The 27,391-nt window shown below is 43.7% G+C and overlaps 1 protein-coding gene across 9 annotated transcripts in view; it reads right to left on the reverse strand.

Annotated features, from left to right (window-relative positions):
• Positions 1–27,391, reverse strand: part of KCNAB2 (potassium voltage-gated channel subfamily A regulatory beta subunit 2) — a 1,185,210-nt gene that overhangs the window by 101,545 nt on the left and 1,056,274 nt on the right. For all 9 annotated transcript variants that reach the window (XM_086921729.1, XM_086921727.1, XM_086921726.1 and 6 more), the window contains one exon: positions 11,196–11,281. In XM_086921729.1, the coding sequence (XP_086777855.1) occupies positions 11,196–11,281 (86 nt within the window). The remainder of the gene's footprint in view (positions 1–11,195; positions 11,282–27,391) is intronic.

Genomic DNA, 27,391 nt, shown 5'->3' on the forward strand with positions numbered 1-27,391 from the left:
AAACCCTGTCCTGACCTCTTGGATAGTCAAATGCTATCTGGTGAATGAAGTTTGTTTATTCATCAGCTGATTTAGATCCAATAATAGCTGAACTAACACCCAAAAGCGCAACTACTTTATTTTAATTTCCTCTAATGACATATCGGGACTGGTGGCTTAGTAGACTTATGTGTCCACTGTTGGGCTCTGTGTTTGACCTCATGGTCACAGGTTCAAATCCTGCTGGGCCCACTCAGCCTTTCATCCTTCTGAGGTCGATAAAATGAGTAACATTGAGTTGGGTAACAAATAACATATGTTATTCAGCGTCAAGATACCCTTCTGGGTGAACATGCGCTTTAAAAACGCACGTTAGATTATCAAGCCAGGACACAGGCCTCCACACTGAGGTACTTTCCCTGCACCTCTTGCACTGATCGTGGTAAAGTCCGAGTTCAGGATTCTATCCTTTCACCTTTAAAACTGGGGAAGCTTCAGAATCTGCTTCATCTGTGAAAGGAAAGCACCATGCTTGTCATGTGCGCCTGGCGTGGGCATTTATTTTTTGCAGTTTTTATTATATAGTGCGATCACGACCCAAGGTATTGGAGTGCTTCTCATGAGCACCAGTTACATTACAAAGGGTCCTGATCATTTTCTGGTCCTCAAGGTTCAAAGTCGGCAGCTCTGGCTGTAAAACTGGGGAGTTGGGAGCTGGGTGGGTATGTGTGTGTGAAGGGCATAGGGATGGTGGTTGGTAAAATGGTGGGGCAGCCCCACTCTCTTTAAACTAAGCCGGGGACTCTTTGCTCCCTTCACTCAGTCAGGAGTCTATGACAGGATGCCCTCAGCCTACCTCTTCTCCTGCCCTGCTCTCCAAACCCCATGGCAGCAAGTCCTGAATACTGTATTCAGAGGGCAGTGTGAGTGCAGCAGTGGTAGCAGGCACAGCCTGCGATATGTCTGCTCAGAGGTTGAAGTGCATTAAAAAAAAAGCATGGGAACTGTGATGCTACGCGAAACAGAGGAAGCAGTGTTAGAGAGTCTGGGACAGGGTCAAAGTAGTGGCTAAAAAGTCCCCAAATATTTTCTAACTGTTTGTGGTCTTTCACATTCAGATAACTACATGTATAATGATGGACAGCTTTAGTTGAAATTAAAGTTATGTTAATCAGTGGGATTTTGTTTATTTTACAGAATTTTATATAGCGGGAACTTGACCCGAATCGGGTATCAGAGCGCTTTACATAGCACCAGTTGCATTACATGAGGACACATTCATTTTTGTTAGGCACGGGGAGATTAAGTGATTTGCCCAGAATCACAGGATGTTCAGCATCATTGCCGTGACTTGAACCCAGTTCCCCAGATTCGAGGTTGACCGCCCTAGCCATTAGGCCAACTCTTCTTCCCAAGTATTATGAAACCTCTATTAGTTCATGCACTGACCAACCCATTAACATTTAGCAGAGCAGGCAGGAATCTCTGACAGACCATCCTAGGCACTGGCACCCACATGTGCAGACTGCACATGTATCCCTATGCAATGGTGACTGTGCAGGTTTTGCTGCAGAGTTCTGATGCTAACCACAAGCATCCATCTTGCAGGGCACTGAACACCACCAGAGGCAAACTGGCAAAAGAGCCGGGCCAGCCCTTGCTTACTTGGGGCAGAGGTGGAGGCTGTGAGATGCATATACACAGGGTCTCTGCTGAAGGAGTTTCTGGTCACCACAGATGAAAGGGGCAATGAAACAGCTCTTTATCCGCAGGGGCCTGTCCTGGAGGCTTTGATGCCACCTAGTAGTGACACTGAACCAGTGACAATGTGGGGTTATGACCCTGAGATCCCCTGAAAATCATTTCTGTAGTCAGAATAAAAAATAATGTGGATGGGCAAGCTTCAAGAGGGATTTTGGGCTGGGCATGAGGTTCAGGAGCAGCAAGCAATAGGGGGGAGGACAACAGTCTAAACATGCTTAATGTACCTCTAACGTACCCAAGCATTCAGGGCTCTTTGCCTAAAGATACCTTGAGAAAATCTGATCACAAAGGCAAACTGGGACACTTTCTGATTACAGCCTCCATTCCCGATTGGAGGACAGCGCAGGAGGTCGAGAGTCTGCTGCAGTGATTGGTTTATAACCTACGTGCCATAGATAGGAGTATGGTAATTTGGTGGGCTTTTGCACCTGCTATTATATTCAAGGTAAAGAGACACCTGAAGTTACCCTGCTCCGACCCCAGTGGGTTAGATCATCAGGGTCAGTGTTTTCTTCAGTGATCTGTTTGCAATGTGCCTGTCTTAGGCTCCAAAGCCAGTACGCTAGTTTGAAAGGTTGATGCACCTGCTGGAGAGGGCGATGGGGAGGGGGAGAATGTGAGCAATAGACTGCAGTTGAGCCTGTATTAGTGCAAGGAAGTGTGGAGTCGTTGGTATTTTTATGCACGTTTAGTAGTTGATATAGTCTAACTCCCTGGCTCAACAGGGGGGATTAGAGAACATTTATATAACAGCAGAAGCACCCTACGTTGAGGTGCTTAAGCAAGAACCGAATTGTGTGCATGGAGTCTGTGAAAACGGCGCAAGGACTAGTAGTTATTGGGGTATTACTGGGTTGTGCACTCATGTACAGTTCAATTTTATATTTTTCATTTTTTTTATGACACGCACAGTCTGAACAACAGGGAGAGAGTCGTTTTAGAGCAGAATTGCACCTGCTAAAACCAGACTATAACCAAGGTTTGCGGGTTTCAAGACTGAAAGGAGCACATTTCACTATGAGTGCTAGGGTGTTTTTTGCACATTCTGCATGCCTCCTGTGCAGCCCACAGAAGGACATTCTGTGCCAGGTGAGTGTTAGGGGAAATTACCCAATTTTCAATGCAATGAAATGAATTCCACCAATTCCGTCGTAGCTCGTAAATACACACAATTATCACAAATGACGTTAGAGCACTAGTTGGAAACGTTTTTTTGCAGCCTCCTGGAAGCAGGGGCGGCTCTAGGCTCATGGTGGCCCTGGGCAGGGAGCGTAGGTGGAGGGTCCCGGAGGAGGGGGTCTGGGCGGGGCGGAGCGCGGAGGCCAGGGAAGGGTGGGGGGGGGGGGGGGGGGGGGGGGGTGGTCGGGGTGTTTGGAAGTGGAACAGAGCCGGAGGCCACCAAATATCTGCCAGGGGCCGCCACACAAATATGTATCCATCCTCAGTGGATTATTATATTAAGGATATATATTGGCGTGTTGGCCCCTGGGGTTTGGTGGCCCTGTGCAGGTGCACAGCTTGCACGTGCCTAAGGCCGCCCCTGCTGGAAGAAAGCAGACAAAGTGTTCCTCCGAACACGCAACAAGTAATTTGAAAAAGAGGGAGGGTGCCAGGCGTCCTCTGATCGGACTTTTGTGGTTTGAATAATACAAGTCAAACAGTTAAACTGTAAGTAATGAGGTGCAAGAAACATCTTAGGAGGGGGCTTTGGGAGGAAGAGACAGGGCTGATGTGCGTGCAGCACGTGGCTGCAGGCAGCACTCACGATCCTCACGGGCCAAGCAGTTATTTCAAAATGTAGTTAAACAGACACATGTTTCGAAAAATAGCAGGAAAGAGAGAATGAAACCTGGGCCCGTGAGAGAAAAATAAGGCGAGGGAGAGTGAATGAGACCGATAGTGTTAACTCATGTCACAGTGTGTGCAATGTGAGGCGCACACTCTATTAGCCCACCAATGAATGAGTGTCTGAGATATGTGACTGATTCGGGACACTGGAATTTCAACAGCTTTTGGTCTTTACATATACTATGTAACAGCATACAGTGGCTCCCTGTTCACCACCTCAATTCTCATCCGGGCAAAAAGTAGAAGACTTCGATCAGGCACTTTGCAGGTAACAGATAGCAGCTTCTGTCCCTAAAGGAAATAAATATAAATCACCCATTCGCCCCATCACTTTTAAAATCCACCAGCTGTTATGGGTAATACGTGGTAAAACAAACATACATTTTAATTGCTTTAATGCTACCGTGTGGTGTAGCTGACATACTGATCACGGGAATTTGAAATGTTTACAACCTGGTACAATTCTTTAACGCCACATTTAGTATAAATGAGCCGTTGAACAGAGGAGCTCCACTTGCAGAACAGTTCGCTCCAAACCCCAAGTTAGCGCGCTCTGTTTTCTCACGTGGAATCTGAACTGAGCACTAGCATAATGCGTTATTTTGACTGCAATCTGTTGAGCTCTCAGCAGAATCTTTGCATTTCTTCTTTCCTTCGGGAGCAGAGAGGATAAAGTTAACTGTACTCCTACGCCCCGCTCCCTGGTGCCGCAAGCTCACTTGGCATTAAACTGGTAACATTAATGCCACCCTTTTTCCTCACCTCTGTCTCGGGTCGCTCCACCAGCACCGAGATATTTCTGCTACCCTTGTGTTAAATTTGAGTCCGCTTCCTCGCGGTTCTGCATGTTCACCCCATTGAGCCTGAGAAAGCGAAACACCCGATTGCTGAGACTACCGCTTGTTGCGACTGATGTTTCAGTACCCCAGCCAATCACTGGCAAGAGCCCAGTCATGGGCTGCTTGCCAATCACAGGCCTCAAAAGCGTCTCCAGCTCTCTGGCAGCCTTTCTGATTGGCTGCGAGTCCCAGAGTGCCCACAGCCTGTATTATGTATGCGGTTTAATGTCTACTTGTCCATCGGACAAAATTGACATTAAATCTTCTTGCCCATGGTAAAAATCAACATGGCTCTGGCGTCAGGATTCCCCCACCCCTGTGTCCAATCAAACTTCTCATTCATCCTCCACAGCATCCGGAGGGGCTGGGTCAAGATGGTAAAATTGGGGATAAACTTTGAATAAAACACAGCCAGGCCAAGGAAAGACCTCACTAGATCTTTATCAATGGGTGCCAGCGTCTTAACAATAAAATTGACCAACTCGGTGTTCGGCTTCATACCCGTCACGGAGATAGTGTGACCCAAATAAGAAACAGCAGTAACCCTTAATCTGCACTTTACTCTCTTTAGGGTCAAGCCCGCTTCTGCAAATTTATAATAAAGCAGGATATCTGCTATGCAGAAAAAAGGTATTGCTTACACCACTAAACACCTTCTTCATGACCCTTTGGAAATATGCCGCCGCAGATGCCAACCTCGAAGGCATTCTGACAAAATGGTATGCACCCAAAGGTGTCACAAAAGAAGATAAGTGCCTAGACTCATTGTCTAACTTCACCTGGTGATAGGCTGACAATAGATCAACTACGCTGAAGAGTTTAGCATCACCTAACATGGTCAAAGCTTCCGAAAATGTTGGAAGCAGTTGGCAATCCACCCATATGTGTCTGTTAAGGTTCCTCTGATCAACCAACACCCAAATCTGTTTTCCCTCATCCTCGAGTGGGATCACGATTGGGGCAAGCCACTTGAGACTCAATCTCTTCAATTATCCTCTCTCTCAACAACTTGTCAATCTGCACTTTCAATGGTTCCAGCATGAGATTCGTAACATTCCTCACTCTATGAACACACAGAATCGCATTCTTCTTGAGAAGGATCTTGTGTTTTAAGTCCTTAAGCAGACCCAACTTCTCATCAAACGCTTCAGGAAACTTCACAATGTTGTCCTCATTGCTCTGTTCAGCCGACAATGACATGACCGGGTGAACAACATTGGGGTTGAGCATTATCCCTATGTCACGTTGGTGTCACCACCAAAAAAGACTGTCCCCTTGTTTCTCAACATACACTTTCCCCACCGTTTATGTGCTCAAACATGATCCTCACCGCATAGCCCAACACATCAATCATGGACCCTCCATAACTCACAGGATTTATGTTTGGTAGGAAGAGTGCTCCCTCTTCACCAAATTCTTTTTTCCAATTCTTATCATCCACCATTGTATATGGCAATCCCGAATCTGCTAACACTACCACCTCTTTATCATTCAATTGTCTATGACACTCTGGCATTCGTAAAGGACCCACATCCACTTCACTAAGATCCGGTTTTATAGCCAGCATCATCTTGTTTACATCATCCATGGCAGAATCCACATTGTGGGATCGATTCATTTTCCCCTTGCAAACATGAGTATAATGGCCCTTTTTGCCACACCTCGACTTAGTAAACTGTCCCTTCTCGGTGTGCTTCGAGGCCGTAAGATGTAAGCCTAGGCACAAATGTAAGCCTAGGCACACATGGATGGTTGGATTTGTGGGGTAAAGTTTTATTTAATGTGATTTAATGTAGCGCGAACTTTACCCGAAGGTGTCAGAGCACTTTACATAAGAACCAGTTGCCAAACCTAAGGACTTTGATTTACATGCGTTAAGTAAAAGATACAAACAGGAAAACAATTGAAATGTACTAGATGTAGTCACACAAAGAAGAGACTGTTGATTCTCGTTATATTTCTATATACATATGGAAGGGATATGAATAGATGTACTGCAAGAGTCACATAGGAATGTTAGAGTAGAAAGGTCTACTGCATATACTAGTGAATACAGTCATCTATATATACAGAAAAAATGAGTTATATTTAGAGGGGTCGGAGTGGGGCGCAGTGGGTGGATGGATGCATGATGGATGGATGTATGGGTGGATGCATGGATGGGTTGTTGGTTGGATGGGTTGGTGGATTGCATAAATTGTTGAGGGATTGGCTGTATATATGCATCTATCCATCCACCCATCCATGCATCTATCCATACACCCATCCATGCATCCACCAACTCATCCATGCAAGCATTACAACAGCCCGCAGCTCTCCGTCTCTCCTCGCCCCCCTTCCCTGAGCCCGCAGCTCTCCTTCGTCTCTCCTTGCCCTCCCTTCCCTGAGCCCGCAGCTCTCCTTAGTCTCTCCCCCCCCCCCCTTCCCTGTGCCCTGCTATTGTAAATGACAATGCCATTTATTTATGTTAAAATAAAAACATAAATAAAAATAATGTCAAGAGCAATGCCAATAGCTCTAACTTTAACAAAGGCAAAACCATTGCATTGTAAATGCTTGTTCTGATAGAAACCCAGGAAGAGAAGGCATGCTCGTCAAGGTCATGGTGATTCAGAAAAGGGGGTGGTGATGAACAGAGTGTCTGAATTAAGCAGACCACTCTTACCCAGTCCAAAGATCAGGGCTTGACCCATCACCGTTTTTTAGCTCACTGCACCATCCCAGCTCAGAACCTGGCTACATGCAAATTAGTCTGTTCCTGTCCCAGTGCATGATGGGAACAGGGCAAACCAAACTACCAAGCCAATTCTTATACTGGGAAGGAAACAAGCTTCCGGGGACTGGTTTCTGGCATTCCAGCCGTCGTCGGCCCGGCTTGCTTGAATCCTGATGGTGCAATGAGCAATGCCAGAAACCGGTCCCCGGTAGCTTTACCTTTCTGGTAAAGAATTGGCTTGGTAGTTTAGTCTGCCCTGTTCCCATGATGCACTGGACCAGGGACAGACTGATTTGCATATAGCCAGGTTCTGAACTGGGATGGTGCAGTGAGATAAATAACGGTGATGGATCAAGCCCTGATCTTTGGACTGGGTAAGAGTGGTCTGCTTAATTCAGACACTCTGTTCATCACCACCCCCTTTTCTGAATCGTTTTTGGCCACTATAGGTGTGGCAGGGTATACTCAGACATGAGTCCCTTTCTCACTGCACCATCAGGATTCAAGCAAGCCGGGCCGACGACGGCTGAAATGCCAGAAACCGGTCCCCGGTAGCTTGTCTCTTTTCTGGTGAAGAATTGGCTTGGTAGTTTAGTCTGCCCTGTTCCCATGATGCACTGGGCCAAGGACAGACTGATTTGCATATAGCCAGGTTCTGAACTGGGATGGTGCAGTGAGATAAATAACGGTGATGGATCAAGCCCTGATCTTTGGACTGGGTAAGAGTGGTCTGCTTAATTCAGATACTCTGTTCATCACCACCCCCTTTTCTGAATCGTTTTTGGCCACTATAGGTGTGGCAGGGTATACTCAGACATGAGTCCCTTTCTCACTGCACCATCAGGATTCAAGCAAGCCGGGCCGACAACGGCTGAAATGACAGAAACCGGCCCCCGGTAGCTTGTCTCCTTTCTGGTGAAGAATTGGCTTGGTAGTTTAGTCTGCCCTGTTCCCATGATGCACTGGCCCAGGGACAGACTGATTTGCATATAGCCAGGTTCTGAACTGGGATGGTGCAGTGAGATAAATAACGGTGATGGATCAAGCCCTGATCTTTGGACTGGGTAAGAGTGGTCTGCTTAATTCAGACACTCTGTTCATCACCACCCCCTTTTCTGAATTGTTTTTGGCCACTATAGGTGTGGCAGGGTATACTCAGACATGAGTCCCTTTCTCACTGCACCATCAGGATTTAAGCAAGCCGGGCCGACGACGGCTGAAATGCCAGAAACCGGTCCCCGGTAGCTTGTCTCCTTTCTGGTGAAGAATTGGCTTGGTAGTTTAGTCTGCCCTGTTCCCATGATGCACTGGGCAAGGGACAGACTGATTTGCATATAGCCAGGTTCTGAACTGGGATGGTGCAGTGAGATAAATAACGGTGATGGATCAAGCCCTGATCTTTGGACTGGGTAAGAGTGGTCTGCTTAATTCAGACACTCTGTTCATCACCACCCCCTTTTCTGAATCATTTTTGGCCACTATAGGTGTGGCAGGGTATACTCAGACATGAGTCCCTTTCTCACTGCACCATCAGGATTCAAGCAAGCCGGGCCGACGACGGCTGAAATGCCAGAAACCGGTCCCCGGTAGCTTGTCTCCTTTCTGGTGAAGAATTGGCTTGGTAGTTTAGGCTGCCCTGCTCCCATGATGCACTGGGCCAGGGACAGACTGATTTGCATATAGCCAGGTTCTGAACTGGGATGGTGCAGTGAGATAAATAACGGTGATGGATCAAGCCCTGATCTTTGGACTGGGTAAGAGTGGTCTGCTTAATTCAGACACTCTGTTCATCACCACCCCCTTTTCTGAATCGTCAAGGTCATGGTGGCACAGCAGTTTCACCCCAAAAATAAACCCCAACAAACAATGCACTCAAAACTGTAAATGGCGCATGAAATTAAAAGATGCCTTGGCAAAGTAAAATCAATGTAACTCCTACGTTGCTGTCACATATGAGGCACAGAGATGTGTGTATCACTGTGTGGTAAGCAGGAAATGACACTTATAAATAATCAGGGTGTACCCTAAATTCCTGTCATCATAAATGATCAACAACTTCAAATGCACCAACCACTGCATGCACTTTCTCTCACTATCTTCTGTGAAATAAATCTTCCAAAGGAAAAATCGGCAATATAAAATGCGCCAATCACTCCATTTCTTTGATGACGGGAGAAATGAAATGCTTTTAAAGTGTGCCAATTACTACAGATCTTCCTCTAAATTAGAGTTACTTCCCTCGGAAATGACTGGCAATTAAGTGTGCCAATCACTGCAGGTTCCTGTTAGCAAGAACCGTGAAGGAATGATGGGCTAACTGAAAAACTCGCTGAACGTAGTTGCAGCAAGTAATACACAGAGGTTCAACACATTCCACATAGAAACATGCTGAAATCTGCCCAAAAGCATAAACTGGCGGCAGAATATGTTGTTACGTTGTTGTGTTGAGAGGAATTGAGCGTGTTGTACACTGCTGGCTGCATGTCACATGGATTAGATCACAAGAATCGCAGGCCAGCACAAGATGAAAGGACCGTGCTGAGTCTCGAGCGCACCACAATCATAGGTAAGACAGCGTATCTTTAATAAAGTTTAAAAGTGTTCTTAAATGCCAATATTCTGCCAGAAAGGTCCCGTATGGTTGGACACTTTCTCCCTCAAAGGTAGCAGATTTCCCAAAACAGTCACGCATACACTCGCGTAATGGGTACAGGAGAAGTTGGTGCCATGTAGTGCCTGTCTCCTCTCATGCGCTTGTCGCCAGTGTCAAGATCCATCAAGTACCCACGGAGTCGTTCTGGGGAAAAAAATATCTTTATTCCAGTAGTACCAAAAACGGGAACAGCTACACCTTCAGCTCGCCCTCGACAACTGCTTCACATAGAACCTTTACAGCAGGTCATTCAAAGATGCACCCTGGAATCATCACCCCCAACATTTTACGTCCAACACAACAGGTTGGTTAAGCTTCGTCACCTTTGCAGCACACTCATATCGTCTCAGCAAACAGACGTATCTACCATTCAGAGCAAGTTAACTTCAACATGCCAACCCTACATGATCACAACACTGCATCTAAGCCAAACACCAGCTTATGATGCGTACTATGTGAACAGCCATCCTTAACTGGGCAATTAACCAAGAAGAGAACACATCCATATACACAATTCAGTACGCATATCCACAAAAGCCTCTAAAATGGGACTGTTTAGTATGAAACTTTAGACAACCATGATTTAGGCAATTCTAATCTAGCATCAAGCTATTGAATATACATTTCTAAATACTACTAAACACAACCAAGCCAACAATGTCGAAAGTTCAAAGAATTTGTGAAAATCAAGAACTTTAATAGGCACACAAATTCTGAAAGTGCAATGGAACCGAACACATGGAAGAAATGTGCCATATTACTGTCATTGCATAATATTTCTTTTCCTAGATTTCCACTTTTAATAATTAGCCTAGAAAACAATGGCATCTCTTCAAAGTTCTTCTACATGTTCTAACATTACACATCTTGTTGTCCAACCTATTATAGATGGATTTCCTTTAAAACACCATTCCTGTACGCGCTGCATGCTTTTTGAAAAATGAGAGGGGCCAAGTATTTAAAAAACTAGTGATTTTGAGAAAACTATTCAAATTCTTATTATCCAAATAACCCCTCATGATCATTCATTCCCACACAGTGTTAACTGACAAAATCGTTTTTTTCTTAACACATTTGTTGGCACGGTCTTCGGAGTATGCTGGCATAATAAAAAAAAGTAATATGTTTTTGTATTCCAAAGGCCCAACACTCCCTCCCCCCAGATTCATAGTTGATTAAGCATGTTTACGAGGCAGGATTCCTCAACAATAGGGATAATTGAAGGAAAGTGCAAACGTTAAGTGCACATTTTGTACCATTCTCATTTTTTTCATTTCCTCAAAGGTGAATTTTGAAGCTGAAGATTTAGTCAGACGTCTCTTCAAAGGCAAAGGCTTCTAAAAGCACATCAGAAAAATTATAATAGCCACAGAGGATAGGAAGTTATTCTAAATACCATTATTTCCATTGAGCTCCACCTTGATGTACCCCAGTACATTGCCATTCCTTGATTGATAACGTGGGTCATTGCTCTGACTGTCTCTGTAATAAAAACAATAGTAAAACAATTAAAGGAAGAACAAATATGAGGGTAATCTTTGGAACTAAGTTAACAGGCAGCTAAATCAGGGAACAACACCAAATGGCAAAGGGAAAGTATTTTGCAGGGACATTTTGCAAGCAGTGTACTTCATTTCTTCAAACTTCAATGTAGAAGTGTTTTACTTGTTGAAGGAAAGAGTAACAAAACAAAAAAAAGGAAATTAATCCCTTGAAAACTACTTTTTCCAAGGTAAATTACTTTTGGAAACTGAAAAAGGGATCTGGAAATGAAAGGGCACTGTTTTATGGTTCAATACATTGAAATGAGAGGAAAAACAAAAACTGACCATGTGTCACAGTTACCACTGCATCAGCAGGAATTGGTTTTTGGAAAAGTACAAAGGGAGCAGATAGACATAAACCAGTTAGGGCTTACAGGATGAAATGCAGGATTCAATGAACTATAAATTTGGTATCTTTACTGGATTTGCACATTATTGGAGTGGTAAATTAGATTCCTAGAATATTTAGGGATACTTAATTAATGAGTGTTAATTAGTGACGTGATAAATACTCTTTTAAGTTAAGTTACTAGGTGACAAGAGGACTCTCTATCGTGACGCGTTGAAACGCGTTGAAACAAAATTTCCCGAGGAGCCAGAGCCAGATTAAGTTGTGGGGAATAAATCGGAAGGTGTGATAGCAGCGGACCCTTTTGGAGCTCACCAGCAGCGTCCCCCTCCCGCCGCCGCAACTGAACAAGAGTCGCGGCCGGCGAGCGGAGGGGGACACCAAAACTACATCCCCCAAAAGGCTTTGCGGCGCCGGACGCCCATCCACCGCACCAGGCGGCGCATAAAGGCTGCGTCACCCCGGCATAGCGGGTGACGCGTTGAAACTAAATTTCCCGAGGAGCCAGAGCCAGATTAAGTTGTGGGGAATAAATCGGAAGGTGTGATAGCAGCGGACCCTTTTGGAGCTCACCAGCAGCGTCCCCCTCCCGCCGCCGCAACTGAACAAGAGTCGCGGCCGCAGAGCGGAGGGGGACACCAAAACTACATCCCCCAAAAGGCTTTGCGGCGCCGGACGCCCATCCACCGCGCCAGGCGGAGCATAAAGGCAGCGTCACCCCGGCAGAGTGGGTGACGCGTTGAAACTAAATTTCCAGAGGAGCCAGAGCCAGATTAAGTTGTGGGGAATAAATCGGAAGGTGTGATAGCAGCAGACCCTTTTGGAGCTCACCAGCAGCGTCCCCCTCCCGCCGCCGCAACTGAACAAGAGTCGCGGTCGCCGAGCGGAGGGAGACTTAAAACTACATCCCCCAAAAGGCTTTGCGGCGCCGGACGCCCTTCCACCGCGCCAGGCGGCGCATAAAGGCAGCGTCACCCCCGTGTCGCGGGAGCGCGCGGGAGTGCCCGGGGCTAAGCCCGGGCAAAGGGCGGGCCCTCTGTGGCCCTCATAGGCCTGAAGGGGCCGGGACGGGCCACCCCCTTAAGATAGCCAGTCAGGACACCCAGCCACAAGAACATAAAACGTAAAGAACACACGGTTTGTGGATAATTATACATTGATTAAGGATGACCAAAGTGCAGAAAACTCCGATGGCTACAAGATCTACCACCAGACTAAAAACTGTGAGTACACCACTACCCACTATAACCGCCATTGACATCATGTTACAAAAAACAATTAGCGTAGTGGCAGACGCCATCCAGGACACAGAGAGGCGACTCTCCCTGACACCAGACATGTGCTTCCCAAACTTGTCCTTGCACACTACAAACAATACTCACACTATGGACGATACCTCTAATTCTCAGGAATCCTTATTAATGCAATCATTCACAGACCTACCAAGGTCGCATGTCAATGATAATACATCAAAATCCCTGCTTACATGTCCTACAGTGAATACTATGGAGAGTAGCCTTTTGATTCTAACTAACCTCGGAAACAACATAAACTGTTCACACACATCGTCTCCAGACCCCGAGGTTCAATTAACTGAGAGCCACACATCGGTCACCCACTTGACAGAAACTCAAACTCCTGAACAAGCTTGTAACTCCAAGCGCATCAAGAAAAAACGAAAAACTAAACACCTTATGAAAAAATACTAAAGAGCTTGCAAGCTCCGCCTCTCCACTTCGTGGAAGGCGAGGCCCGAGCCCTAAAAAAACCACTGCCTACTAGGCAAACCGAAACGCTCAATTAAAGATATGTGGCAGAAACTCATTCAGGGGAAACCCGCTGAACCCACTATCACAGGGTCCCCACTGATTCCCTCTCAAGACCCGGACACATCCCGAAATAATAAGAACAAAGCGGAGAGTATCCAGGTCAATGAGCAGACAGGGCACGTAGTCAAGAGACCTACTACGAAAACACCATCTTTGAGCGAAATTGAAATCATGGTTAAATCCCTCTTACAACCTATTAGTCAACAGATTGCTAATATTGAGAAGGCCTTAGGAAAATTTGAGAGAGCACAAAACAAAGTATCTTCCAGCATTCTCAAACTGCTAAAAATGCCTAACACAAGCTCTACCTTTGTCCCAGCGAGCACAACCCTCAATGCAAATAACCCAAGAACTGTAAAAAACACTAGCGATCTAGTGAAAAGTACTGATAAACAGAAAAAGATACAGCAACAGGGACCTCCAGTTATTAACGACCCATCATCAACCCCACAAATAGCATCCCCCTCAGTGAAGATAGTAGCTACACCCACAAACAGCACGCAAACTACACAAACACGTGAGGACGCCGACGATAGTGAATGGGCCGCGGAGGGCCACCCCTCAGATGCAGTCACAACCTTTGCTGAGACATCAAGACACCCCACCTTACCAACTACGAATATCCCCACTAAAGCAACTGGGGCACATCAGCTTAGACCCACCACGGTAAGAACACCTACCCACATAAATCTTCCACCTGAGTCTAATGCTTACACAATAGTTATGATCGGGGTACCTAAATTGATTGACAACAGGGGGGAATCCTATGTGGAATTAAAGAACAAGGTGATGCAATGGCTAACTACTCACAGGCCACTTCCCTCCAACATAATAGGAACCATTTCCCACGTGAAGAGAGTAGACTGGGTGGGCACACGATTTAAATCAACAGAGGGAGACTGTATCATGGTCAGTTTTAAAAACAGAAGAGCGGCGAAATTTATCGCAAACTGGAGGAGTTCCGCGACAAACAGTCTGATTCGCACAATGGGCCTAAGTTATTTCTATCCTCACTACTCAGACGGTCAAAGGAAAACCCCCAAACGCCACTATGGTCAAGAGGGGTTCCTGGTGCCGCAACCTCACTCCCAACCATGGGCTCCCCCTTCTGTTCCAATTCAGGGGATGTTTATGGACCTAGAACCGCATACATACGACCATTCTTGGGAAGGCAGAACATATAACTACCCACCTCAAGCAACACACGAGAGACTAGAGCCCATCCAATACCCATACACACGAGATAATAAACACCCCAATCTGTTTCATAATCACTATGGGATCCCAACATCAAACAGATACTATGCCCTATACACCTACGATTATCTGGACGAGGTGGATTGACTGCCATCTGTTCTGCCCCCTGGTCTTTCACTTGATCGGTTAGATACCCAAGAATATTTCAATACAACATGTAGTGATAAACCAGCAAGAACTTTTGACCTTCCAGGTGCTATACCAGACAATATTGTAACAACGACGATAACTCCCTGTCCTGAAAGCCCCTCCCTAGATCGCGCTTCTATTCCTGCCTTACCTGAAGCAAGTAGCTTTTCCATCACCACAGCCCCTAATCCTTCACACACTATTAGAAGTCAACTGACAGATACAATAAGTTACACTAACTTAAAACCGCATCCACCACCTAACATGACCCCAGAGTTATTGACAGATCATAACAAACTTAACTCCATCAAAATCTTGTCATGGAACATTGCAGGACTGGCCGCAAAAGCAAACGATCCGATGTGGGTAACCTTTGTCAGAAACTACACCATATTGTGTTTCCAGGAGACCTGGCTCATAGATAATACCGTTTTCATTGAGGGATACCAAAGCTTTTTTGTCCCCGCATCTCCTTCGCCTAGCGGAAGGGCAAAGGGGGGCCTAGCAACATTCATTAGCCTCTCTCTCATTTCCCAGATAAAAAACACACAGCTGGATAATAGGAATATTCAGTTACTGGAGTTCAGGAAGGGCAAAAAAGAATTAACCCTGGTCAACTTTTACAACTCTGTTACATCATCAGGAGAATGTAATATCGTCAAACTCCAAAACTACCTTTACGACAATCTGACAAAATTTTCACGGAATAAAATAATTGTTGGTGACTTTAATACACATATCTGTGGAAACCCATCTGTGTCACCCTTGGGCTCTCTGGGTTGTGGAAATAGACCAGGTCTTCATTTTGCACACTGCCCTCGAGGATCAAATATGAACAATTTAACAGACGTTCTGAATTTGAGTATCGCACTGTCTCTGAAAGATGATTCTTTTATTTTTGAAACAACAACCTACAAAGGCTCAGAGTCAGGTTCCTTTATAGACCATATACTTCTTTCTGCTGACTTGGCAAACTTGGCTCTAAACTTTAATATACTCGAAAGCACTTACAGTGATCATAATCCAATCTCAGTCGACCTACAAGGCGGTCCTTTTGTACTTCGGAAAAACCATAAGGACCCGGGAGTCCTAAAACTGGTCAACAGAAACCGCCGCCTGAAATGGACCACGATAAATAGTGACACTCTGCACAAGTCTGTTATAAAGAGCTGTGAACAAGAACTCAACCTCTGTGCCTTTAATACCACACCCTTTGAATCTATTTTATCTGCTTTTGCTGTGCTAACCAAAAGAATCGTTCAACTGCTCTCTGTACCATCAAAAGGACCAACTGCCCAACAGCCAAGATGGTTTGATCATACTTGCTCATTAGCCAGTCGAAAATTGAAAATGGCTCTTAAGAATAAACCAAGAGACCCCGCACTAATCAAAATCTTGCGATCGAATTATAAATCAGTCCTGGCATCCCGCAAAAAGATCATAAAGACGAACATTTGGGAGTCTTTGCTTGATCCCTCAATCTTGGGCAACAGCTCCAAGTTTTGGAGCATAATCAACAAGCCAATGTTTGATGACCCTAACGCTGCCAGCCTCGGAACTGTAATACCCGAGAACGAATGGATCTCCCATTTCAGTCTAATTTTCAAGAGCGACGATCCACAGACGACACAAGCACCTAAACTTCCTGAAGAAGCACCCTTGCGCTTTACAGTTAAAGAAGTTGAAAAGGGGATCCGTTGTCTAACCAGTAACAAGGCCCCGGGCCCAGATGGCCTTCCCCCAGACCTATTTAAATCAAACATTCCCTTCTGGGCCCCAATTCTCACGGCGGTTGTTAATGCTGGAGCCGCAATCGGGGCCCCTAAGTCCTGGGGGGCCTCTACCATTGTACCTGTTTACAAGAAGGGCGACAGAACCAACGCAGCGTGCTACAGACCAATCTCCCTGATAAATTCAGTCGCCAAAGTAGTGGGTGGGATTATTTTAAACAGGTTGACTACATGGGCCAAAAATAACAATATAATGGCACCCGTTCAATATGGCTTTAGACCGGGGCACTCAACAACAACTCAATGCATGAACTTATATCTAATTAGTGGCAAGTACACCCTGGGCCGAAATGGAACATTAAACATGGCCTTCATGGACCTTTCATCGGCCTTTGATTGCGTTGATAGAAGCAAACTCTGGGATGTCCTGCTAAACATGGGAGTTGAAAACAATTTGATTAATTTTCTGGCCGACCTCCATAGTGATACACGAGCAAACGTCCGTTATACAAAAGACTTGAAAGTAACAAGAGACTTCAAAATCAATCGGGGGGTCAGGCAGGGCTGTATTTTAGCGCCTTTTCTTTTTAACATACATAAACGGTCTTGAGGAGCATCTTTTAAAAACAAACACGGATTACCCATATATAGAGAAGAAGGGCGTCCCTATTCTTCTCTATGCAGATGACGCTGTCCTTATCTCCAGAACCGCACTTGGCCTCCAGATATTACTAGACTCCTTTCTCCAATTTATGAACTCGCGGGGCTTGAGCATCAACAACTCCAAATCATTTGTTATGAAGGTAGGATCTGGCTCAAAAAAGTCCTACCCCTTCTCTGTCAACGGGGAAAAATACCAATAACAAAAACTTTTTCATACCTTGGAGTACTGTTTGATCACAAACTCACATGGGGACCCGCAATCAGTAAAAAGAAAGGTGAATTAACAAGGACCAATGCTGGAATAATGGACTTCGCGCGCAAAATGGGTAACACGCCAGTGGTTGCTTTGATGAAATTATATCAAGCTAAAAGTATTGCGGTCGCCTGCTATGGGAGTGAACTTTGGGGCTTTGTCCCAGCGGGCGACCTTGCAAACACTGAAAACAACTTTTTAAAACAGGTTCTGTGTCTACCGAAGAGCACTGCTAACTTCTCCACTCATGAGGAATTGGGCATGCCACACTTAGGGAACAAGATTGCCGTAAATCCCCTGCTATGTTGGCTAAATTGCTGGCTGAACGACGAAATACCACTAACCCAAAACATCCTTCTCGAAGCACTCACCTGGGAAGGGAAACTCAAGATACCCTGGCTAAAATACATCAGAAACTGCCTTCAAGACCTGGGCAGGCTGGATCTTTTTCTAACACCACAGCAAGTATCCAAGCACGATGTAACATATGTAAAGGACACTTTTCTGTTGACCCGACAGTTTGCTAGGGAAGAGACTGAACTGAAGAAGGGTAGTGTGATGAGACATGTTTTAACTAAAACATGTATACAAATTGAACCATACCTATCCTGGCCCATTTCCAGATATGAGCGCTTCCTGATGAGTAGATTTCGTTTTGATTTATTTCAGTTGATGCTAGCCGTGCCGAGTGGAGCCCATAGAGGGCAAGTGTTGCCATCTTGCGGCTGCGACAATAAGTCTCCGCAAGATCTGGCACACTTTTTATTTGCATGTTCATATTATACGATACCGCGGAAAATGTTTTTAAGACCTCTTCTTAAGAAACTGAACTTTGTGCAAATAAGGCCAGCACTACTTTACCTTCAAATGTTGCACTGTGAAAGCACTTTTTTTATATGTAATTTTTTAAAAACAGCCCTGAAATTCAGAAAAAGCATGGAAGGTTAATTCCTAGCCGCACTATATTACCCCTGTAAATACGTCTCTGATAAATAGTATACTTACATTTGATCGTGACATCATACATTATTTTGTGATTTCCTGCTCCCGATGAATTGTCTTTTTTAAATATGACTTGTATATACATGTATTTTATTGTACTTTTATGACTGTATTTTACACAGTCGAATAAACAAATTTTGAATTGAAAATTGACTCTCTATCAACTAGCCTCCATCACTTAGCATCCATGCACTGTTTTATTGTACAGTAAAAAAAAGAAAAAACCTAAAGGCAAGTGATATTATGCATTTATAAAAACCTCCGCCGACAACAATACTTAAAGTAGACTTAGGAAAACCTGCACTGCAAGCCTGTGACAGTGCTGCTCTCTGGGATCAACTTTTCTGTTAGCTTTTTTCTTACTATCACTTTGTGATTCAGTTAACGAAAGCAAGTATTAAACTTTTTCTGGAAAAGATGCTCACTCCTATTGCATACAATGATTTCATCATTAATTTATCCTGGGTGAGCGAGTTCGTATTTTTAGATGTTCGGGTCCAGATAACAAGAAAAGCTTTTTGGGTAAAAAGAGTGTGTGGTGTAACATTTTTACCCAAGAATAAATCTTCCTAAATCTGGTTTACTGTGGATAGTGATGAACTTTCCTTGTGAACAGAGCCCACGATGTGTAGATTGAATCTCATCATAAACAGAATCTGTATTCTTTCATAGAATACAAAAATCAAATGTTTAGGGAAGAGCAGGCAGAGTTTGTGGTATAGCGAAGAAACAAAGTCTAATCATTACATTTCAAAATCGGTATAGTCTGGTGGCTAGATAACTTTTAAAGAAGCAAGTATGCTGGTTAGTCAATTACATATTTGAAAAGTCTATAGCCTTGAAGGTAACTATGAAACTAACTATTTTGTTATAGTTGTTACTAAAAGCACCCAAATGCCGGTTACAATCAAAAATTGTTATTAACATAGCCTTACACTCAAAACGTTAAGGACCAAGAAGGAGAAGAGTATTAGAAAATGTGGGCACAAGGAACATTTGAAGAATCAAAGCTCCAAAACGGTTTCTCGACCAGTACTTTTTTTAGCGAACCTTTGTGTTGTACTTTATTCAAAGTTATCAGAAGTAAGTGGTAAAAAAGCTTTCGCTCTTTGCAAGTTATGTGCTGCTGAGAGGAGTGTGACTGGGCTGCACTTTGACCTTTGCTTTTCTTCCCCCCTTAAACATCATTGGTATTAGTAGGCATTGCAAGAACCAAACGAATGATTAGCCATCTAAAAAGCCGGCAGACTGACCCCCATCCAGTATAAAGACTTTTTAGGCATTAAATTGTTATGAAAGTTAACCTGGAATGATCAAATAACAAGCCAGCTCTTTCACGGACAAGACAGCTCTTTCACTGAAACTGTAAATGAGGAATTATTTACCTTACTACTGGAAGCAGGCTAATGCCACTCATGGCCCAGAAATATGGCCGGGAAGGGGAGAGGATCATTTGATGCTACATAAAAAAAGTACCTGAAAAGACCACCTGTCAATTCCTTGCCCATCAAACAAAGTATATCACTTGATACTCAAAGAAAAATGTAAAATATATTACCCAAGCATGGATACTACAATGAACCTATTTAAAACCCTTCAAGAAACTGGTTTGCCTACTAGAATTCCATGGTTGAAATCTGTGAAGCTAATCTTATCCGAGATTGGACTCTTGGGAGCCTTGTTTCTGAGAACTTGGAATGGTGAACACCACTGACTGAAGTTTTTGAGCAATGTTAATAGTATGATACTGTTATTTCTGAGGAACATGAAAAGGGGTGCCTGAATACCTCCAGAGAACATGGGCTTTAAACAGTGGAAGAAACAGTGGTTCTCTCTGGGGATCATCACAATTTGAAACTATTCATCTATAATGAAATAATACGTTATCAATGGATAGCTGATTCAATCAGTGTCACCATTATTTATTCATGCCAATCGTCATTTATAAGATTCAGTTCCACATTCCATCGAAATAATAAATACTGGAAAACAAACACAATTATAAACGAGAAGAAAGCACAAAACAGAGATCTTTTCGTATTGCTCTTTGGGAGGATACAAGACTGAATGACCTCCAGGTGGATTACGGACTTAACAGCCACATAAACACCTACCTTATGTTTAAACACAGAGACAAGGAATGTAACAAATGAATCTATTAATTACATGTTAATTGTTGTGTTAAAACTTTCTAGTATTTCATAAGTTGATGGAATGTGGAATTGAATCTTATAGATGGTGATTGCCATGAATATTTGAATATTTAATGATAACACTGATTGAATCAGCTGTCTAATGATTAAATATTTTCTATTGTATATGAATAAAAGCAGATCACTGATCTCCTTAGAGAACCAATGATTTTTTCACGAAGGCCTTACACCGAAAGTCATTACATTGCAGGTAAATATTCCTACCTTTACAGACAACAGTAGTACTTTGAGGGTAAGTAATTATTAAAATCATTAGCAACAATGGGGCCGATTTCGATTTCGGCCGGAAGGGCTCCGAACCGCGTTCGGAGCCCTTCCGACCGAATCAGTCAGTGCCGGCCGGATTCCTTTCAGACCGAGCCATTCCGATGGGCTCGGTCAGAAAGGAATCCGACTCGGATTTACGGATTACAGACGACAAGCTCGGAGAGCCTATCCGCAGTCCGGAAATCCCTCAGTACTCCCCCGGTCACCTCTTTACGACGAGGGAGTGCAACAGCAGCTTTTCACTGCCTTTTCGTGCTGGTGTGTCTGGCATGAAAAGGCAGTCGGAAGCGGTCTCTGGGGGCCCCCCTGGGTATGAGGCTGCCGGATGGCAGCCTCGGGGCACCTATGGTGCCCCTCCGTTGATCCCTGCACCCAGTGGCAAGCACCTTGGGTTGTCGGCCACAGGGTGCAGGAATGAACTGCACCCCTGCTTTTAACAATGCAGGCATGCATTCCGCTCGGAAAGAATGCTTGTATTGTAAAGTATACGAATGCGACCGAACCATGTTCGGTCGCATCGTACTAGCAGGGCTGTAACCGACGACAGCAGGTCGGTCTGTTACAGCTCCTGGCCGATGTCGGACGGACTCAGGTCCGTCTGACATCGGAATCGGCCCCAATTTGTGCACGATAAATGAAAAATGTATGCTTGATTCCTATCTGCAGACTGCTCTCAAATATTTCTACCTAATAAAATTAGATGAGACGGAAAACTAGCTTTAAAAAACAACCGCTATGCATGGATATCAAAGGAAGCTTCCATCGTTTACATCAGAATCTATATCTGGTAGTTCACTGGTATGACGTACCAACAGTTGATAACAGAACTCATTACCCACTGTTGCTACGTCACAAAGACCTTTAGGGCCCCACGGACAAGTCTTTCTACGAGCCACTATGGGCAGCGCTGCTCGTCTGCTTTGGCTGAAAGTGGAAAGCAGAAGTGCAGGGTAGAGAAGGAAAGCAGGCAGGTGGTGAGAGTTGGCTAAGGATAGCAGGTAAGGTATATTACTATATTTTAGGTCAATGAGGGAGAGGCCATGATATGTATGCCTCCCCCAATACCTGAGCGCTTCTCCCTAGCAGTTGAAAGCAGGGGCATATGATTGGAGGTGCGGGGGCACAATACATAACATACAATTATGGATGGGTACAAAATGAATAAAGGGGAAGATTTTCACCTTGAAGTTCTGAGTGACATCATAGACAACTCAAGCTTCACGCTCATATTCTATCTGATGTCACTCAGAACTCCTCAGTGAAAAACATTCCTGTGATTCACTGTTACCCATCCATAATTCTATACGTTTCACTAAAAAATGTAAAAAATATTTTGGTCCCCTTGACCACCTCCTCCAAAGAATATCATGTAACTTATATTTTTAGCATTTACATGCCCCAGTGACCTACGGAGAAACAGGACATGACAAGCTTTTTAGTCTGGTGCTACTGGTATGGACCATGATGCCAGTGGGAATATAATATGCATATAGTTGTTTTCTCATCCGGAAAAGATGCCACGATAATACTTTAAACCCCATAGGTCACAGCCCTAAAATTGAATGCAAATCTTAGGTCAAATCGATGTATCAAGCATGTGCAATACACTGCGATAAATGTAGTGTACTTCATTGTATGGGAATGAAACCTATTTTGCATAGGTTAGGCAAGGGAGTTGTGGGCTAGTACAGACCACACTAAGTCTCTATTTTAGGTGTAGTTTTGCCTTTAAAATCACACTATGACCTAATTAAAGACGTTATCATACAAGATAAACTGTGAGTAATGTGTATATCAAAGAATTTTGGAGGTTCTACAATAACATAGGCTGTTTTAAGTATGGTTTGGCATGTGGAATTATAATGGATGTTTGGATAATTTTAGTTTTATGTTATAGTAACTAGCAATTTTTAAGATAATTAGATTAAGCGTTTGTAACTTTCATTTTACATTTTAAACTGATAGTTCCCCCAGTTATAATAATTAAATTCAACAGGACTCGATTCTTTTGAAAAGATTAAGATTTTAATTAAATTATTTGAAAATGTTATTGAGTATGACTAACATAGGGAAGAGGAATTATTTCATGCACGTTTTATGGAAATGTGATCAAATAAATGGGCAGTGAGACAGACTATCAACAGGCTACTTCTGACCATTACTAAAGTCACAAAAAGGGATTCACTTGAAGTCTTAACACCTCTTAATCGAATATGTGTCACTTTCTTCCTTTTGTGCCCTGTTAATCGCTCATGCTCAAAACGAGTGACCGGGCAGCATCACATTGTTAACGATACAAAGACAGCTGGAAATAAAACATGATATGGGGCACTGGGGAGGCACTATTCGACTTGCTACAAAGGGAATACCTCTGAACAGTGCAACCAAAACTCCAAAGAGCTAAGCGTACCTCCTTGACAGTGTTGTAACCAGCACACAACCTTAGTCACCTTCCAGGTTCTCAGATGGACGATGCCAAAATACGGGCACCAAAATGTGCTGGGAGAAGCTACATATTGATAGGTTACCTGCATTGGTAAGATGGGTCCTGGCACACAGAACTGAGCCACTGATTAAAAGTTCTTCCTTCTTGTGCGTTTGCATAGTATTTGTCTACTATATCTAATTTCCTGAGAAGTCTAACAAGTTCACCGCAACCATTCATGGGCAGCTACGTCACTGCTGGAAAGTTGGAATGCAGATGATGATAGTAGAAGGAAACGCAGTTTAACTGTCTCCTCTTAGTCAGGGATTGCTTGATGGCATTACAAAACAGCGGAGGAAGCGATTCTTCTAGGTGAAGTGTTTGGTTGTATTTCTTAGGCACCACTTTACAGCCTTCGATGGCCAAGACAAAGAACTTACAAAACCATGTTCAAACCTGAGCTACCTGGTGTGGTCCTGTCCCATGGTCAAGAGATCCAAGCCTCTCAATTCACCTAACTGGGATAGAAAAGCAGCATTGGAAGGTATGTGTCACACAGTTCACGGGATCTTTGAGGAATAACCTCTGCCAACACTCACATGTCTTCTGAGATGCTTTGAGCAGAAAACAATAAGAATTTTAGTGATGGATTTCCAGCACACTTATATTAGGAGAACTTCTACAGCTCTGAAAGGCGTAGTTTAAGGTTATCATTTTCCTGGTCCCAAAAGAAAATAAAAATAAGAGAATATTCTTAGAATGGCTGTGTAACTAAGAAGACACATGCAATGACTAGGAGAAAGCGTGTATAAAAAAAGAGAACTTTTTAGTAAACGCAACCATTTAAGTAGATAATCCTACACCTAGCAGTCATGTGGACTATTTTCAAGACTGGGTAGATTATCATCTACAGATGCCCAGTCATATATGGCTGCTCTCCATACATATTGCCAGCTTGTTTATTCGACAAACTGATGGCAGTATAACATAGGACGTAAGGCACAACCCTTGTAAAATCTGGCATTCTAATCAAAAGGTTGCATGGAACCCTAATATTAATAAAAAATAATCTTAGTCTTCTGTTATCTCTTTTAGGAGCAATCTGAAATGAAAAACGCCTCACTTAAGGCTTAAGGGGCATCGAAAATTGACTAGAAGAAAACCATTAAGGGAATTATTAATAGGGGGTGATGAAGAATGTATCCCGAGACAGCGAGAAACTATCTGGTATTACCACTACAGTGTTTTTTCTTATGAAATTATTGTCATATTGTCATATTTTGTTAATGCAAAGACCAAAGGGGTAGTATTTGGTACTTGTATTGTCAACCTTTACAGTGAATCGGGCCCCCTAATCAATTCTTACTGTAGTAGAAGACAGATAGATAACTGGGGCTTTACGTGGGTGGTTATCTGGAAGCCAATTTGGCAACCAGTAATGATAAGCAGGAGGATATTAAAACAACTCTATAGTGCTTGCAAGGCATACTGCAGATGTGCTGCACAGACTAAGATATTGTTTCTAAAAAATAATCTATAGATCACTTTTGCAAACGATTGTTAAACCAAGTGACAATGAATAAGAGAACATTCAAAAAGGCCTATTCTACAAAATGTATTTAACTTTTCAGACACCTTGTATATACGCATACACCCATTTACCCAGATGCAGGCTGTGAAGAACCGCAGACCTACATATACACCTATCTTAATGAAAAGTGTTGATATTCATTGCAATTACTATCGAACACCTCTGTTAGGTAAGGGAACAGCTGGTCTATGCACTAACAGATACATTTAATTTATGGAGGAATTTTATATGCATAGACACATATATACAATAAAAGCAATGTACAGCATCAAACAACTTTTTTTAGGAACACTTAGTACGATCCTTCAGCCAAATCTGAATCATGCAGGTTTGTTTTTATTTTCTGTAAGCCAAGGCATAAAACCCATGCCATACAAAGAAGCAAAGCAGTCCACATCAGGCATAAAATGTACATTGCATGCTCTGTAATAGAGTGGCCATCTAGGAAGACACAAGACAAGGCCTATGGAAATGGATGGTCCGCTCCGCTGGAGCTTCAGTGGCCCTGCAATGCCTCACAGAGGTTCACGGAATATCGAAAAGGTCACTCCAAATCAGAAAGGTCATCAGCTACTAGAGTTGGGCAAAATGGGTTTGTCCTATTTGCTGGGCACTGTGCACATTTTTAATGATGTCTGAAAGGCCAGATTTACAGAATAAACATGGCTTTAGGAAGAGTGCAAAGATATGTTGTTTATCCCCAGCAACTTAAACAATGGGGACTTAAAATGAAGCATATACTGAAATTATTTTGCATTACCATGACCCAGGTTTAACGCCTTCAACCATGTCTACCACATTCTACCAGGAATGAATTGAGCACTCAGCAAGTGGATTAGGTCCACAGCAGAGGCGTAATGCAAGCCTCAGCAGCCTGTGCGGTGCAGGGCGACCCGCACCCGTCAAGCAGCGCCCAATATTTCAGGAGCCCCTTTTCAGTCCAAGGCTAAAGAATATTATATATGAGATACCTAGACTTAAGTTATTCACATAGTAAATGACAATGGTTTTTATTTATTTGTTTTGCTAATTATCACATAAGTAAAAGGCATTGTTATTTACAATGCCAATGGCTCAAACTCTTATGAATACGAGACATATTCAAAGAAGCGGCCGCCATTGTTCCGGCTGCTTGGAAAGTGAAAGCACTAGTGGCGCACTGAATATCGCAGGAAAGCAAGTCGTGCCTGCAGTAGGAGAAACTCATTAAAGAAAATAGTGCTTACAAACTAAAAAAGACATACCGTGTAACAACCAAAGTAAAAGGGCCAGTCCTCATGGGAGGTTACAAATGAAGACAAGGTGGTACAAAGGAGGGACTAACAAGCCTATTATGGAATCAGAAGTCAGCATTTACGAAGGACAATGACACTAGCCAATGACAAATATGGGCGGAGAGTGGGCGGGGCTTCTATGCAATATTCCCGGCTCGACTTAAAAAGGAACAATGACATAGGCTGGCTGTGGCTCTGACTGAGCTCTAAGCAGAGAGTCTCCAGAACACCCTCCACACGCACTAAAATGACCATGTAACCTGAATTAATCATCCGAAAGCAACAGTAGAATTTAATGTGTACCCCTGGACACAGTTACTGTATTCAGCTGCAGCAGCACTGCAGAGTACTGCCCGATTAATTATCAATTCTGAGCCCCTCAATCCTCTAGCTAAGAAAGAGTAAAGGTGGGTGCCGGAAGATCGAACTTCATCGACAACGGAACAAAGAATCATTACTAGAGCATAAAGCAGGATGGAGAGACCCAATAGTGGGTACCCGCTTGAAGACAGAGCTGCCACAGATGCAGACAAGTGAGTAACGAGGCTCGGAGGGGGCAGGGAGCATGAAGACATTGAGGATTTGGGCCACAAAATGGTCTCAGAGTACATCCACGCTTAATTTAAAGACAAACAGGGAGTTGGAGAATCACCTAAATTAAACTGAATGAACAATCCTTTAGATGCTGCCATAAAATACAAGCCACACGGGAACTCTACGACTACTCAAACGGTAACAGAAAAGGAAGAAAGGTTTCTGGATGGCAAAAAGCTGTTGCGGAAAACGTACATACTATATTTCAGCATGGAAACAAAGGCTGTGCTTCTTTAAAAGCTTTATTCATGGGTAGGCCCTCTCACTTGTGCTTCTTAAAATCCCTGGAGCACTGAGATGGCAGCTCCACTGGGCAAATCGCCCAAAAAAATACTCCATAAAGAAGTTGCTGTCCCAATCAAAGCCGAGGCAGCAGCTACGAAACAATGCTCAATAATGTTTAGACACGACTAACGGTGTGATCTCAACAGACAACCATCAAGCCCTTCCCACCACAGCAAACACCTAAGTT

The sequence above is a fragment of the Lissotriton vulgaris genome, chromosome 5 (genome assembly GCF_964263255.1).
Source record: "Lissotriton vulgaris chromosome 5, aLisVul1.2, whole genome shotgun sequence".
NCBI classification, from domain to species: Eukaryota; Metazoa; Chordata; class Amphibia; order Caudata; family Salamandridae; genus Lissotriton; species Lissotriton vulgaris.